At 41.8% G+C, this 15,888-nt stretch overlaps 2 protein-coding genes across 2 annotated transcripts; both read left to right on the plus strand.

The window, feature by feature from the left end:
* Positions 1–2,786: 2,786 nt before the first annotated feature.
* Positions 2,787–9,348, plus strand: LOC113230438 (gamma-interferon-inducible lysosomal thiol reductase-like). The gene is made up of 5 exons (XM_026464370.1): positions 2,787–2,859; positions 6,516–6,544; positions 6,630–6,773; positions 8,233–8,403; positions 9,043–9,348. Exons 1-5 carry the CDS (start codon positions 2,808–2,810, stop codon positions 9,274–9,276), a joined length of 630 nt encoding a protein of 209 aa, XP_026320155.1. The 5' UTR covers positions 2,787–2,807; the 3' UTR covers positions 9,277–9,348.
* Positions 9,349–13,135: 3,787 nt separating this feature from the next.
* LOC113229994 lies at positions 13,136–14,822 on the plus strand. Its single transcript, XM_026463700.1, has 3 exons — positions 13,136–13,501; positions 14,184–14,321; positions 14,667–14,822. Exons 1-3 carry the CDS (start codon positions 13,136–13,138, stop codon positions 14,820–14,822), a joined length of 660 nt encoding a protein of 219 aa, XP_026319485.1.
* Positions 14,823–15,888: the final 1,066 nt, after the last annotated feature.

The raw sequence follows: 15,888 nt of genomic DNA on the forward strand, positions 1-15,888 counted from the left end.
GTGGCTGTCACCCTGATACATAAGTTGACAAGTCCCATGTGCCTGTAACTTGAAGTTTGATATATATAATTACTCGTCTTTTCTCTTTAATATTCATACTATCACAATTCAGCGATTTTCGAACAGATGTTTTAATTTACCCTGAGATATAAAGTATACGACTTTCCTGGCACAATTTTTAACCGGGCCCGTTTATTTAAATTGGACGACAGAGCGAGGCGAGGCGGCAAATCGTGTTATTTAGCCGTTCTTGTAATCAGGCGGGGCGCAATCTCATTAGAATCAGCCTCCCGTCGTCTGCTGTCCATCCGTCTATGCTTTTCCGTTTACAACTAAAACGACAAACAAATGTTTTAACTTTTTATTTTGCTCGTTAGTTGAAGTAATGATCATCTTTTATTGTTTACCTATTGTATATATTATGATGTATATATATGATGATGATTAAGCTCTCAAGGCGCCGTGTACATAGTGTTGTAACTTGAAAAAAAACAAATGTTTTTTTTTCACATTTTGAAAATAAACAAAAAAAACGCAGCGCCTTGGTTTTTTTTTCTAAATTTGGCTTTTTTCAGTAAAAGTAAAATGGAATAACTGAAATAAAATAAGACACTAACTTTTATTTTAAGTTTTTAGTAAATACATATATAACATGTTTATTAAAATCAATACAAGCGGCTTTAATCATCAAAATCAGTTCACGAGTTTAAGGAGTTTTTATAGAATTATATATTATATTATAATTTATAGAATTTAGAGAATTTACTGAATTACCCCGTAACATAGATACAAAAAAAACACAATCGAATTGAGAACCTCCTCCATTTTTAAAGTCACTTAAAAATAGGTTAAACTGAAGGCATACTGGCTTGGACCTGAAGAATGTAATTATATTTAGTACATTTTAATGTACATTGTGTGTTTAGCGCTTTTCCCATTATAGATTGCTGAGTCTTAAGAGTTTATATGTAGATATGATAGTGACTGCTAACCACATACCTGCTAACCTTATTTATTATAATTATACCTGTCTAAGACGATATAGGTATATTATATCGAGATCATACCTATTATCTAAAAAGGTCCTTTGCTAACGCAACCTTTGACAAGACATATGACATCAAATATACCTTCATTAAATGGTACATAGCTGAAATGCAAAACGGAGATTAAAAGAATACATTGTACCAGTCTCATTAGAGTTTAAAAAGATAAAGCATCATACTCAAACTTAAGTCCAATAAGTACCGAGAAAGCTACGAATCAGTGCAATATGGTATCAGCTTACTTCCTTACAAGTCGGTATTGTGGCGACGACGGGAGCAACTCAATTTCAACGAGAGTACAAAGCCGCCGACAAGCCGCTTTACCATTGTGACCAGCAGTCTGCATTAGTCGATACGTACGGATGTATATGATTTAAACTCCTTACAATGTTTATGTATTCGAATCAATTGTAATACATTTATTCGTCAACGTATATACATGAAATACATGGTGTTCAATTTTATAGAGGTCCCCTATGCTGCGCCTTAAGGCGTACGAACCAAATACGTAAACGAGTATAGGAACGGTGAGTATTAGAGGTATACAATTGATGACGTTCTTAGCTAATATTATGTCTGACTTTAATATTGGAATTATATTCACAACATCATAACCTACAAATAAATATTTCCAACGCAACAAAATTAAAATGTCAATAATAATTTTCCGATTAAAAAAACATCAACGTCATATTACGTATAAGATTCAAAAATTCATCTGTAGAGTAAATGAATTTTAGTTTTTCACGATTACACTATATAGATAATATAGCCGTGATACAAATTTTAATAATACAAATATTAAAAAAGGTTATTTTTTTTTATAATACCAAGTAACAGGATGAACAAGTCGTGTGCCTAGTGGTAAACGACATACAGTGCCACTCGGAGAGATCTTCGGGGCACTGCCACTGAGTCCGTCACCCTGAGACGTAAGTTGACAAGTCCCATATGCCTGTAATTGCACCAGCACCCTTACCCATCGACATCATAACCTAACCTTAGGTTATGATGTCGATGCCCTTACCTTTCCAAACCGGAACGCAGTTATGCTTACATTACTGCTTTGCGGCAGAAATAAGTACTTCACTGGACGAACTCTTTCACAAGGAGCTCTACTGCTACCAAATCAAGGAGTTCCTCTACAACTGAAAACAAATTTCCAAAAGAGTACATTATCCTAAATTGCCTATAAAAGCAATTCATTTTCGTAATTATTATTGATACAAAGATCGAACAACACAAAGAAAAATTCTTTCGACCTAACTTGACTCGAACCAGCGTCTATTGCAACACCGGAGCCACAGCTCTTACCAACCGAACTCCAGAACGAGTTAGCAGACCGTGTTGTATATATTCTTGTAACAATAATGATATGATATGATTACCAGGGCAACGGAATTCATTACGGGGTACTACCCGGAAAACCTAGATCAGAACTAATTTAGAAAAATTAATTTCCCAAATTAGTCCTACCGGGAATCGAATCCGTGACTCCTCATTCGACACTCACAGTGCAAACAAACCACAACAAAAAATTTACTTTTTCACTTACATGATTAGGAATGCACTTTTGAAATACTTATGTTTTATGTATTTTTACAGACTAATTTGAATAATGCAAGATATTTTCATACAACAGTAAAGTATATATTAAGTGCTACCTGTTATTTATTTTCACATTGTCTAAATTACTTAGTTAAAATATATAAAAATGGAAACTTTTATATAGATACATAAGTGATTCGTGTACTCGTGACAATGATGTGTATAATTTTTTTTCTGTTTTCATTTATCTACAATATTAATTGCGGTAAGTAACGTCTATATTGTGAAACTTTATTTTGTCTGTTTCAAAAATTAAATCTTTTTAACTATTAGATTAATGCAGTCGTGGTAGACTAATGGCTTGACCCACCGCCTCTGAGTTTCTCGGAATTCGTCTGAAATTTCATTTGAAAGAAGGGTGGCGAAAGCTGACCCAATAATTATAAAATCAACGAAGATCCGTTCATGGACTTTGCTAGTATAATTTTGCGTTTAAGTCTATGCCTAGTTATCAATAAATATATATCTTTGTATATTTTTAACAGCCGGGAATACAGAAATTGTGAAACAATGTATTTAAGAATAGATGCAATAACACAACGCAATTGACACAGTTCGACCACAGATTAGGTAACGTTCTAACGTACAACGTTTTATTTTAAGTATGATTGAATGTTTACCTAACTAAAGTGTTGAGTATTTTATAGTACACATATAAAACATTAAAGCTATAAAATACCTAATGAAATAATCAATTAAACAGTAATGACATAAAGTCAAAAATAAAACACAATGTGGCGAAAATGTTTAAACAATATTTAAATGAGAGATAATGAAAATTGTAGTCGTCACCAAATAAGATGTGGACTAATCATATCGGTAATCACATTATACGATTTCTGCAAGAAATCGATTCAAAATTTTAAGAACTTGTAATTGTTTAGAATATTTTTCGGTTCATTGTTGTTCAGGGGGCCTAAAAGGCCAAATTGTGCAATTCTGTTAAAAGCAATTCATTTACAGAATTCCTTGCAATTCCGTAGCAATTCCTCTCATTTTCGTAAAATTATCACACATTCCGATGAATTCATAAATAGTTTATTACGAGAATTTAGTGTAAATAAGTATGTTCGTCGATAAAACAACTACATAAAAAGATTGAATTGCCAAGGATTTTATAAATTTTCAATTATTCGGCTGGCAATAAGTTAAAAGTTGTCCATGTCAGCAACAAACAATCTCAAATAATGTTCATAATTCAGAAAACAGGAACAGTCTAAGAGCAAAGCCGAGTCACAAGAAAAATACACCAAAACGCAAGCGCACATTTAACTTCCACGTACGGGACTCTTTTAAATTTGATACATTATACATTTATTTGCAAAAGGTGTAGGCAGAGATGTTATACACATAATTAATTAAAATACACCTATTTTGTACATTTTCGTTTTAATATTTAATAAGTCAATATTTTTTCCGAGACATCAAAGTGACTCGGTGAAATTCGACGATTAATTGCTTACAACACTATTATTTCAAGATAATTGCTTTAGGACCGAATTGTTTTCAGGAAATTTCGGAGCAACTCAAAATTGCATTTTATATTGTAATTCCTACAAAAATAGTACTTCAAATTAGTCTTATCATAATACATAATGTTTCAATAATATTTATATATTTTTTTAAACTCAATTATGTTAATAATTGTTAGTTTAATGTTTCGTTTATCGCATTCAAAGTTACATACGATCTTCTTCTACTATCTTCTTCATACTGTCTTCTTTAGCTGTCAAATTTGCCCTCTTATTTAAGTTATTTGGCTTAGAGGATGGAAAAAAATATAGTCTAAGTTATTTGGTGACGACTATAGCAAAGGAACGTTTTGACAAGAGGTCGGCCTCTTACCATTGTCAATGTCACATTGATATTGAGAACAATGTGACCATTTGTGGCAAATTTCTGCCATTTGGGCAGATTAATTTTTATTCATTTCATTGCTGCAGAACATGATAAGTTGTATTAAATGTGGCAGAGTTGTGCGGATTTGGTAATATTCAGCAAGTTCTTTATTATTTTTGGGAACAAACTGAAAACTTGTTGTTTTCTACTACCACGAACTAACATCTTAAGCCAATACAGGACAATGTCGTAAATATAACCTATATCAACTTTATAATCCCAGCTTCTACAGGCTGTACTCAATTAGCTTTTTTGATGCTTTGATAATGAATCACAAGTATTGATAGGTCTGGGTCTGGGTCACAAAATACACGAAATGTTGCCATTCTTCTGTACCACGACCTTTTTGATGAATGAAAACGTCGTGATGAAACCTTCGGAACTACCATTGGGCCAGCGTGGCGAACTAGTGGCTTAAACTCTCGCTTGAGAGAAAATTCGTGCCCAGCAGTAGTACGTATAAATGAGTTGATGATGATGAAGATTAGATTAATTACACATTGGTTAGTGATTGTTGCCTGTTTAAGATGATTGGAGGAACTACGTACGACGTACAATAAATTTAAATCCACTGCGCGTCTTTTAAAAAACAAGCCTCGATAGGTCAGCGGCAAGGTCCTCTGATACATAGATCCCAGATGCAGCCCCAACGCCAGTTTGGGAAGTAATCTTTTTAAATTTAATTAATAAAATCTTTTTTAATTTTAATTAGGGTCTTCAAAGTTTATTTCGACATTGCGTAGTATAGTGTGCCCGGGCGATTATTCCGTAAATATAATAGATATCTTTGAACTGATATCGAAAGAACGTCACCTAATGAGTAAAAGGACATTTCATCACATTTTTCATGACAATTTTCAATTAAAAGGAAATTTCATTACAATTTTCATGACATCATTTGACAAAGAACTTTTCAAAAATCAAACTAGAAACATCCAAAATCTTAACGCTAAACGCTCCCATACATTTAATACGACATTATTAAGTAATATTGTAGAAAAAAAATAGAGACGGGGTTACACAAATTTTGCGCTAATTGATTAATTTAAAGATGTGATATACCTAATTATTCCTAAGGATATAATTTTAACAATAAAAAAATCCGATGAAGAATTGTTTTCCGATCTGCAACTCTTTTAGTAGCAGTAGAGCTCCTTGTGAAACAGTTCGTTTAGGGAAGTACTGCCACCTTACCCATTTCTGCCGCCAAGCAGTAATGTAAACATTACTGCGTTCGGATTTTGAAGGGTAAGGGCACTGGTGAAATTACAGACGCATGGCACTTGTCAACTTATGTCTCAAGGGGAATACCTAGATAAATACACATTTCGTACTACACATATATAATACCTGCAAAATGGATGGAACAGTCGATAAATAGTCCTCCTTAACTCTCATTTTGGAAATTGCTAAGGATATACTATCATGAACAGTAATAGGACGTGCATTCCAAAGCCTGACCGCATGAACAGTGAAGGGGTGAGAATAAAAACCGGAATCGAAGGATGGAAAAGATAACTGAGACTTAACGAGAGAGCGACAGGGCTTATCCTGGGACCTGAGAAAACCGAAACGCTCTTTCAAATACCTGGGAGACATAGGGTTGTCCAGAATATTATAGAGTATATAGTATGCAAATTCCTGCGGAGTCGAGTTGAGTTGACTGTGATATTGCGAGATTCGGTCATATTTGCGAAGGTCAAAGATGAACCTTATAACCAGATATGGCAACCATTCAAACCTATTTATCAGCTCTTCAGTAGCATCTAAATAGCCGGAATCAGCGTACTTGAGCTTTGTGATTTAAAACTCTGAGGGCACGGCAACTGATAATGCCAGGCGTGTAGCTTACCATCAGGAGCGCTGCTTGTTCGTGCCGTCACTTGATATTATAAAAAAACTCTATCTGTGTAGTAAAATGAAATGATTTCTAATAATACACCAATAATTTCTTTATTTCAGGAGCACACAGTTGTGAACCTCCAGGACAGGTACCTACAATACGATTAAAGATGATACATATTCGTTTAATGTCCCTCAAATTACATTATAATTAAATAGGGAATTGGTTTTTAGGGACCCGAGACTGTGAAACTTCAAGTGTTCTACGAATGCCTGTGTCCGGGTTGTATCCACGAATACACAACTCAACTGTCTCCTACCATTCAAAAGTTACATGACTACTTGGATCTGGAAACCTATCCCTTTGGTAATGGACAAGTTAGTACGATATTAATGTTTATTTTTTAAACAAACTACCAACTACCTACCGTGTTGCACGATTACCTCTATCAAGAGTTTATAGTGTCTATAATCGCTAGAGAACGCGTAAAAAAATTGTACAGAAAATTTTAATTCTTCTTGTGACTGATTTGCCATAAAAATATTGCACGCGGTCGCAGTCGCGAATGGTCAGTCGCGGAACAGAGTGCAGTAAACGTACACCATATCATCCGCCTGTCACATGGGGCAGGCAAAAACTACGGAATGTGCAACAAGAGGTAGAAAAACTAGAAAAAAAAGAAGTCGTATGATGATGAATACAAGATATGATGCAACTGTAGGCAAAGAAAACAGTATATTTTCTTTTTTTCTTTTGTTTGTTCTTCTCAATAATACTGAGCCACGAAAAAGTTGTTTTTTACTTGTACTATCTATATATATACCTATCACTTAACTGAATACAAATTCAGAACTAAATTATTGTGAATAAGCCTTCGAATTATCCATAAGTTAAAATAATAATGTGGCTTTGTGAGCCAGATACGGTTCAGTTATTTTTAAATCATATTCCTGACAAATTGGGGATTTTTGTGATAATCCGCTAAACTTAAGCCTATTCGATGTATAGATAAGTAACCGGAGGATCATTGTTTAAGTTTTTAATATTGCGATAAAATTTGTAATATTTTAGAAACGAGTTACGACAGAAAAATCAACGAGCGCTACGTATTAGCAAGTGGTGATTGTAAATCGTATTTGCACGCATTGTTACACAAAACACAAGCAAAAATAATGAAGGAAATAGTAATGAATATTTTTTTAAATAAAAAACCGTATTCAAAAGTAAAGTTACCTTAGTTACGATGTCACTAATACCTCTAATTTATTTATTTTTACCGGCTTTAAAAAAAGGTGGAGGTTTTCAATTCGATTGCATTATTTTCGATTGTATGTTACGCGATAACTCTTTCTATTTATAAATCTGTTTCGATAGTTCTTGTTTTTACTTGGAAAGGAGGTACCTCAACAGTAGTCTCAGTTGAAAAAGAGGAAAATATTCCACCTCTAAGGGTGGTAAATCAGGGGATGAATAGGGTAAAATGGTTTTCACCATGTTTTCGGACACTTTCCATCAACCGATTTCAATAAAACTTAGCAAATAAATGTAATTCCACAAACTTTTGAGTACGTTTTTCTTTTCATAAAAAAAAATTCATTACTCTTTCCTTCATTATTTTTCCTTGTGTTTTGTGTGATAATGCGTTCAAAATAAAGCCGATTTACGATCACCAGTTGAGCAATTGATCAAGCAAAGACTGACATATTAGATGTAAACACGCAAAATTCTAAAGAAAAGTAATTTTCTGCTGACGACGCGAAAATTGGTATAAAAAGCCAATACTTTTCTAGCGCCCCCACATCAAGCTTCGTAAGTAATTAATTTTCAACTTAACAGATGGATGACGTATCCGGAACGATTACTTTCCACTGCCAGCATGGTCCTGACGAATGTTATGGAAATGCTTTACACGCATGCGCCATTGATATTCTAAAAAGCCCGATCGATTACGTCAATTTCAACTCTTGCTTGATGAATGGTGGCTCTACAGACAACGCAGCTGATGAGGTATTTACAAATAAAAATTTATTTTATCATTATGAAGTAAAGAAAAATTATAATAGTAATGCCACAAATAAAGTTTGTCGAAATGAATAATGTTCAACCCGTTCCGTTTGAAAAGATTTTTATGTAATCTTAAATCGGCAAACAGTCGATGACTATCTCGAAAGAAAATGGCCACTACTGTTTGTCCATACACTCTAGATTTCTTAACTGTGAGAGTCGCAGAAGCCAGTGTTTGGGTTCCCCCCATAGTTCCCCCTACCTATAGTGTTGGGTCATGGAATGGAAAATGGAAATTCATTTTGAAAAAAAAAACAAATTAAATTTCACATTTAACAGTGACACCTATCGAAAGTCAAAAATACTGAACTCTATCTACGAGAACTTGTGAAAACAAGCCATCCAGGGTTTAAAAAAATTATATTTAGCAATGTCGGTACAATTTTATTTTATAATTCATGATAAATATAACATTAAAAGATATATCTAAACGTAGGGCATAATACGAGCCTTCGAATTATAATTTTCCAATTTTTCTGAATTTTTTCCTGATATTTAAATTATTTGAAACTTTTCGGAAGACTACCCAACACTACCCGTACTTCTCAGTCAATCATGTACAACGACATTCTATAATTTCAGTGCGGGAAATCCCGTTCCGTTAATCCGACACCAATCAAGACTTGCGCCAAGAGCGACAAGGCTGTTCAGCTGCTAAAAGTGTACGCGGAGGAAACTTTGAAACGGCATCTTAAATACATGCCTTACGTCCTCATCAACGGTCAGGAATGTGACTACAACAAACCACTTATGGCACAAGTGTGTAGCGCCTTTAAGAACCCACCAAAAGAATGTGATGAAGTATTAAAATTGTAAATTAATAGGCAGCCACAAGAACGTACAGTACCGACGCCGACGCATGATAGATAACACGTTTTTATATTACATTTTATTATAATTATAATGGTGAATTTAATCAATGAATATAATAATACTATTATAATTTGTTTAATTATTATAATTTTTAAAGCATTACTGATAAGATAAACCTACTAATTTCGGCTTCGTATCTGTAATAGAATATGATATTTTTTTTATAATATATTTTTTTATAAAAAAAAAACCGACACCAAAAGTTTGTGCAATTACATGTATTTGCCAAGTTTTATTGAAACTGGTTACAGGAAAGTGAGTGAAATCCAATAAACCGGATTCAATCCTTAATTTGCCGCCCTTGGAAGTAAATGGGACTACTACTTATTACGGCCGCTTTCTATATTCAATCTCAATCCATAATTTGCTATCTAAGCTTGAATAATCAATCCAAATCCTATTTTTACTGTTTCAATAACCGATTGATGGATCGTTATTCCGATCTTTTGTTTCAATCTATCTGTGGGAGGGCGTATGGCATTATTAGATTGATATTTGTATGGTAGTGACAGTCGTGCGCTTTCAATATCCAATCCATAGTTTTGACAAATCGGATTTTGCACGTGTTCGATCTATAGTAGCGATCCTCCAATTTTGACCGATTGTACTGTGTAATCGTGTAAAAATGGATGTTATTTTTAAATGATAGCGACTGTGAACTTGAACATTTGCTCAGTTATCGGACTGGGATAATAGCGACAGCTACCAAGAGCAGCTTGTGTCCTCAAGAACGTTTAGGCGTATAAACTTCATGGTAAGTTTAACTGACGCTGAATTTACATCCAAATTTAGGCTGAACAAAACATCAGATTTTACATAGAAATTTGTTTTAACTGAAATAATGCTGTTTATCAAAGTCAAATCAAAACGGTATTTTTATAATTGAGATTGTTTATCACGTCACGAATACGAAGAAACATCAACAAAACATAAATTGACACTAACATTTCGCCGCCGCCGCCGCGCGCCGTCCCTTTATTTTTTTCCATCCTAGATGGCCGTCCCGCTCGTTTGACAATAAACGTTCCGTTCTGGACAATTGACGTTCCGTTCAGTTCCTCGAAACACGTTATTCTTGCCGTACTTACGGTTTAAATATTTTATACTTGAAAGTTTGCAATTAATTTATATTTTTGCCAAAATGATCTTTTCCTCCGATTGCGTGGAACTAAACGTCAGAGAGGGAGTAAATTTACGACTGATCCTTTTTTTTTAAGGGTGCTAGAGCCGAGATAGACATATTCGGCAGCGATCGATGGATCGAATAAAATCTGGATAGAAAACAATCTTAGATTCAGGATCAAATATAGAAAGCGGCCGTAACGGCCTCTTTAAAACAAAAAAAGAACCGTCGAAATCGGTTCACAAATGTCACAACCTGAGAATCTCGTGCTTTTATGACGTCGGTTAAAAAATCCTAACATGTACAGTCATTGACTTACAAATAAATGGACGACGGGTGTAATACAAAAACCACGAAAAAAATGTGCCAAGTCAACCTATTCGAAATTTAAATTGTAATGTCATCGCAGTATCGCGCTGTCAGTCGAACAAATGAAGACTAAAGCGGAGTTTGGCGCTCTGTATACGATTTTAGCGCCTTACAAGTGCGGACACTTTTTAGCGCGGACCCGACGTCCATATAATTGTAAGTCAATGTTTACAGTAGTGTACCAGATCAGTGTCATGGATAGTGTAACGGGTAACCTATCACAAACTCGAATATTTTTTCCGAAATAACGTTTGTTCGAATTTTCATTGCACCGAAAACCGAATAATGTATGTTTATCGCAAAAACACGATTAGGTTCGGTTAGGTTAAATAAAAAAAGGTTAGGTTAAGTTCCCCGGAGTGTCACGAGTGCGGCGCTGCTACAGACTCGGCGAGGCACACCTTGGAGGTGTGCCCGACCTGGAGCCAGCAGCGCCGGGATCTCGTAGAGGTGGTGGGACGAGACCTCTCACTGCCCAGCATAGTCAGAGCCATGCTGGGAAGCGAGAGGTCATGGCAGGCGATGGTCTCCTTCTGCGAGGACGTGATGTCGCAAAAGGAGACAGCCGAACGGGTCCGCGAAGACAGCGCCCTCTCGGACCCCATTCGGCGTCGGCGGAGAGGACGCACGCGACGGCTCTTCGCCGACCGCCTGCGTCCCATCAGCGGAGGCCAGCAGGGTGCGGGGTTGAGAGATCCTGCCCCTGCATTGCACAGGCCTCCGCCGCCGGTAGATGCCCCAAATGTTCCGGGGCATCTCCGTGCAGGTCGCCCCCATGATTAAGGGGGCGATGGTGTAGGGCTCCGCACAAAGACGGACCAGCACCACCGGAGTCGCGGTAGCATCCGAAAGGGACCCCGCGGCTCCAGCGCCAGCGCAGGAACATCGTGAGGTTTTTAGTGGGTATGCTCTTGGGGATCGACATAGTCCACAGGAGAGAGTCCCACATATCCCCGCCGTCTCCCAGCGGCGGGGAATGCGTAACGCATTTTCCTCACAGTAATAAAAAAAAAAGTTAGGTTAAGTTCCGATTTTGGGGCCGCCTTTGGCGGCAGACAGACAGAGGGCGGCACTGGCGCAGTCACAGGGAGCAGCGGTTCCGTCCGTCTGCCCTCCGGCAACATCGCGGACATACGCGGTGGCCGCTGGTGCACGTGTAACTGCATCAGCACAGGTTGCGCGCGCTGCACGCACCCCAAAGCTGCTGATGCCAGTTCCCACGCCAGTACCGAGGGCGGCGCAGCCAGTCACGTCCAGGTGGGTGCCAGGGACGGGGCCGCCCGCCAGACCATTGGCGAAGCTGGTCTCGGTGCCTGCACCGAGGCCGGCAGCAAAGCCGACCAGTTACAAGGCGACTCCGCGCGTCCCAACAGGGGCCGGAGCACCGCCACCGACGCCACATTTAGAAGGGTCGACGCTGGTGGAGAGCGTCACTCAAAGGAGTCGTGAGAGAAGGAGGTGGCAGATGGCGAGACAGGCAGCTGCGAAGGCGGCTGCCGCGCCCGCGGCGACGAGGGCCCAGCCTAAGCCGAGGAAGGCCATTTCTCCTCCTCGGCCACGATCAACGGCTGTGGTTCTCACTCTGCAGCCGGCGGCCTTAGAAAAGGGAGTCACGTACGCTCAGACGATCTCCCGTGCACGTCAAGCCAAGAAGACGTGCATATTAGGGAGACCGCCACCGGGGCCCGCATTTTGGAGGTCCCGGGCGCCGCCAGAGACGAAAAGGCAGACCGCCTGGCCTCCAGACTCCGGGAAGTGTTGGGCGACGACGTCGCGGTTACACGGTCCATAAAATGCGTGGAGCTGCGCATCTCCGACCTCGACGACTCCGTCGAGGCCGAGGAGGTGCGTGCGGCCGTGGCGGCGAAAGGGTCATGCTCCGTTCATCAGGTTGGGGTGGGCGCGATCGCCACCGGAGCGGACGGCCGCGGGGCAGTCGTCGTACGCTGCCCCATCGTCGTCGCCAAGGCGGTGGTCGCCACAAAGTTCCGGGTGGGGTGGGGCACTGCACACGTCAGAGTGCTTGAATATTGCCTATGCGGTGCTATCGCTGCATGGGCATCGGTCACGTAAGACGTCGCTGCCCAATGAGCTCGGTCCGGAGCAATTTGTGCTACCGGTGCCGGGCGGCTGGATGTCAGGCGAAGCCAAAGTGCTCCGTCTGCGCCGATCTTGGTCGGCCGGCGGCGCACATAATAGGAGGGAAGGCGTGTCGCCCTCCCCCAATGAAGACTTAGGAGGCCCCAGGGAACCAGACCTCCACCGCAGCGACGGTACCTGCGCCAGTGGAGGAAGTTGAGATGTCTATTGATGGACTGGCTTGAACTCAACTTCCTTCAGACGAACCTGAACCACTGCGCCAGAGCACAGGATTTGTTCATGCAGGCCACAGCGCAGTGGTCAGTGGACGTTGCGGTAGCCGCGGACCCGTACTACGTTCCCAGGCATTCCAACTGGGCTGGGGACATGGACGGCGTCGTGGCTATCGTCACGCCGTCGTCGGCTCCCCCTCTCATCGTAAAAGAGAGGGGAGCCGGTTACGTGGAGGCAGTGTGCGGAGGAGGGGTGGCGGTAGTGGGCGTTTATTTTTCGCCCAACCGCCCAATGGCCGAGTTTGAGCCGTTCTTGTTGAGGCTCAGCTCGGTCGTGACGAGGTTCGCCCCGGCGAATATTTTGGTAATAATAATAATAATAATAAAACCATTTATTTCAGGCCATAGCCCATAAGATAATAGTGTTAGTTACAAAAGAAAACCTTAGAACTATGTTAGTATGATTACATTGAATTTTGAATATATTGACAGAAAATTTAAATATTAAAATTTGGAAAATGCACAATTATTGCTTAATTTGACCCGTTGTAATATTTACCCAAAACTTTAAAATTTTACAGTCAAAACGATGGGCAAACATCCTCAGGATGCCATTGCCACTGTCACGCACTCGCTTTAGCAGAGATGACACTCTTTTACGCCTGATGGCATAAAAGTCATCTGTTCGCGCTTCAGCAAACATGCCGGATGCACTGCAGTGCCGTGGCAGTCCCAACAGCATCCTGAAGATGTTATTATATTGTACTCGTATTGAATTGTATGTACGCTGTGTATATCTAACCCATAGACTACTCGAGTACATTGACTGACAAAAAGCTTTGAAAAGCATAACTTTCACGTCTTTTGTACAACGAGTGAATCTACGGGCCAGCATGTTTCCTCTCACAGCCAGCGCTCTGCGCTCCCTTTCAATATCTAGATCATCTTTCATGCTGTCAGTAATAACGTGACCAAGATATCTAAACCTATCAACTCTATTAAGAGGCGTGCCACCAAGCGTTAACGATGGTACAACATCTGGATAGCATTTAATAATGAGCGACCTCAATGCCAAATCGCCGGCTTGGGGCAGCCGCTTGCCCAACGCCAAGGGGCGAGCGGTGCAAGCGTGGGTGACGGCCAATGGCCTGGTCGTCGCCAACCGCGGCACCGCCAACACCTGCGTGAGGAGGTGGGGGGTTCCATCGTGGACATAACGTTCGCGACCCCCACCCTAGCCTCACAAGTGCAGGACTGGCGGGTGCTGGAGGGGAGGAGACCCTTTCGGACCACGTATACATAAGGTTCAGGGTCTCCTCCTCGCAGGCGTCAATGACGGCGCCTGCACGGCGAGGGCGAGGGCGAGAGGGGTTTCCCCGTTGGGTCCTCGCCAAATTCCATGTCGAAAGGGCAACGGAGGCGGCTATCGTGGCCGCATGGGGCGCTTCCCCCCAAGTGGATTCGAACGAGATGGCAGTCGGGTTCAGAAGGAATCTGACTGCCATCTGCGATGCCGCAATGCCCCGTAGCGGCGGCAGGCCTCCCAACAAGAGGGAGGTCTACTGGTGGACGCACGAGCTCGCGCTTCTGCGATCCGCCAGCAACACCGCGCGGAGGGCGCACAAGCGGTGTCGCAGAAGGCGTCACACGCCCCAGGAGGAGGAGAAACACCACGCCGCCTATAGGGCGGCGCAAGAGGAGCTCCGAGTCGGCATAAGCCGGGCCCAAGATCTGGCCCAGCAGGGGCCACGTTGGATGGGGACGCCCGTACAAGATGGTGCGCAACAAGTTGCAGCACCGGGCGCCCCCCGCCGAGACGATGGAGACGGAGCTCCTCGGTCAAGTGGTGGCTGGCCTGTTCCCGGAGGGGATGAGAGTTTCTCTCCTCCCTCCATGGCTCCGCCAATTGCGGAGCCGGAACAGGCCGATACAGTTCCTCAACACACAGGAGGAACTAAAGGCGGCAGCGGACCGGCTCAGAGCCACAAGAAAGGCCGCCGGTCCGGACGGTGTGCCAGGGAAAGTCCTGGCACTTGCGTTGGAACACCTGGGAGAACGCGTATTGAAGCTCTTCGATGCCAGTTTGGCGTCGGGGAGTGGAAGGGAGTCCCCAGGTGTGGAAGGAGGCCTTTGCCTCCTCCTGAAGGAAGGGCGTCCGGTCGAGTCCCCATCAGCGTATCGGCCCATCGTGCTACTCGATGAGGCGGGTAAGCTTTTCGAGCGAGTGCTCGCTGCCCGCATCATCGAGCACCTCGACAGTGTGGACCCCGATGTGTCGTCGCACCAGTTCGGATTTCGGGCTGGGCGTTCGACCATCGATGCGATAGCGGAGCTAAGGGGACAGGTGAGGAGGGCCAAGGCGGAGCGGGGGATTGTTGTGGCGGTGTCGTTGTACATCGCCAACGCGTTCAACAGTCTCCCGTTCTCCATCATCGAGGAGGCCCTAAAGTTCCACCGCCTGCCTCAATATCTGAGGCAGGTGGTGCCGAGCTACCTCACCGGGAGGAAGATCTCCTTCCTTGACCGGAACGGGGAGATGAGGGAGCGGAGCATGTGCCGCGGGGTTCCACAGGGCTCGGTTCTGGGCCCGCTATTATGGAACCTCGGGTACGACTACGTGCTCCGAGGATCTCTCCCCGTTGGACTGGGTGTCATCTGCGTAGCACGCCCGGGGGCGGGATTGGGGGGTAGCGTCGCGACTGGCCACGGAGGGAAGCGCCTTAGTGGTCAACCGCATTGGGGAGCTGGGGC

The sequence above is a fragment of the Hyposmocoma kahamanoa genome, unplaced genomic scaffold, assembly GCF_003589595.1.
Source record: "Hyposmocoma kahamanoa isolate Upper Pololo Valley unplaced genomic scaffold, ASM358959v1 63, whole genome shotgun sequence".
In the NCBI taxonomy this organism is placed as follows: domain Eukaryota; kingdom Metazoa; phylum Arthropoda; class Insecta; order Lepidoptera; family Cosmopterigidae; genus Hyposmocoma; species Hyposmocoma kahamanoa.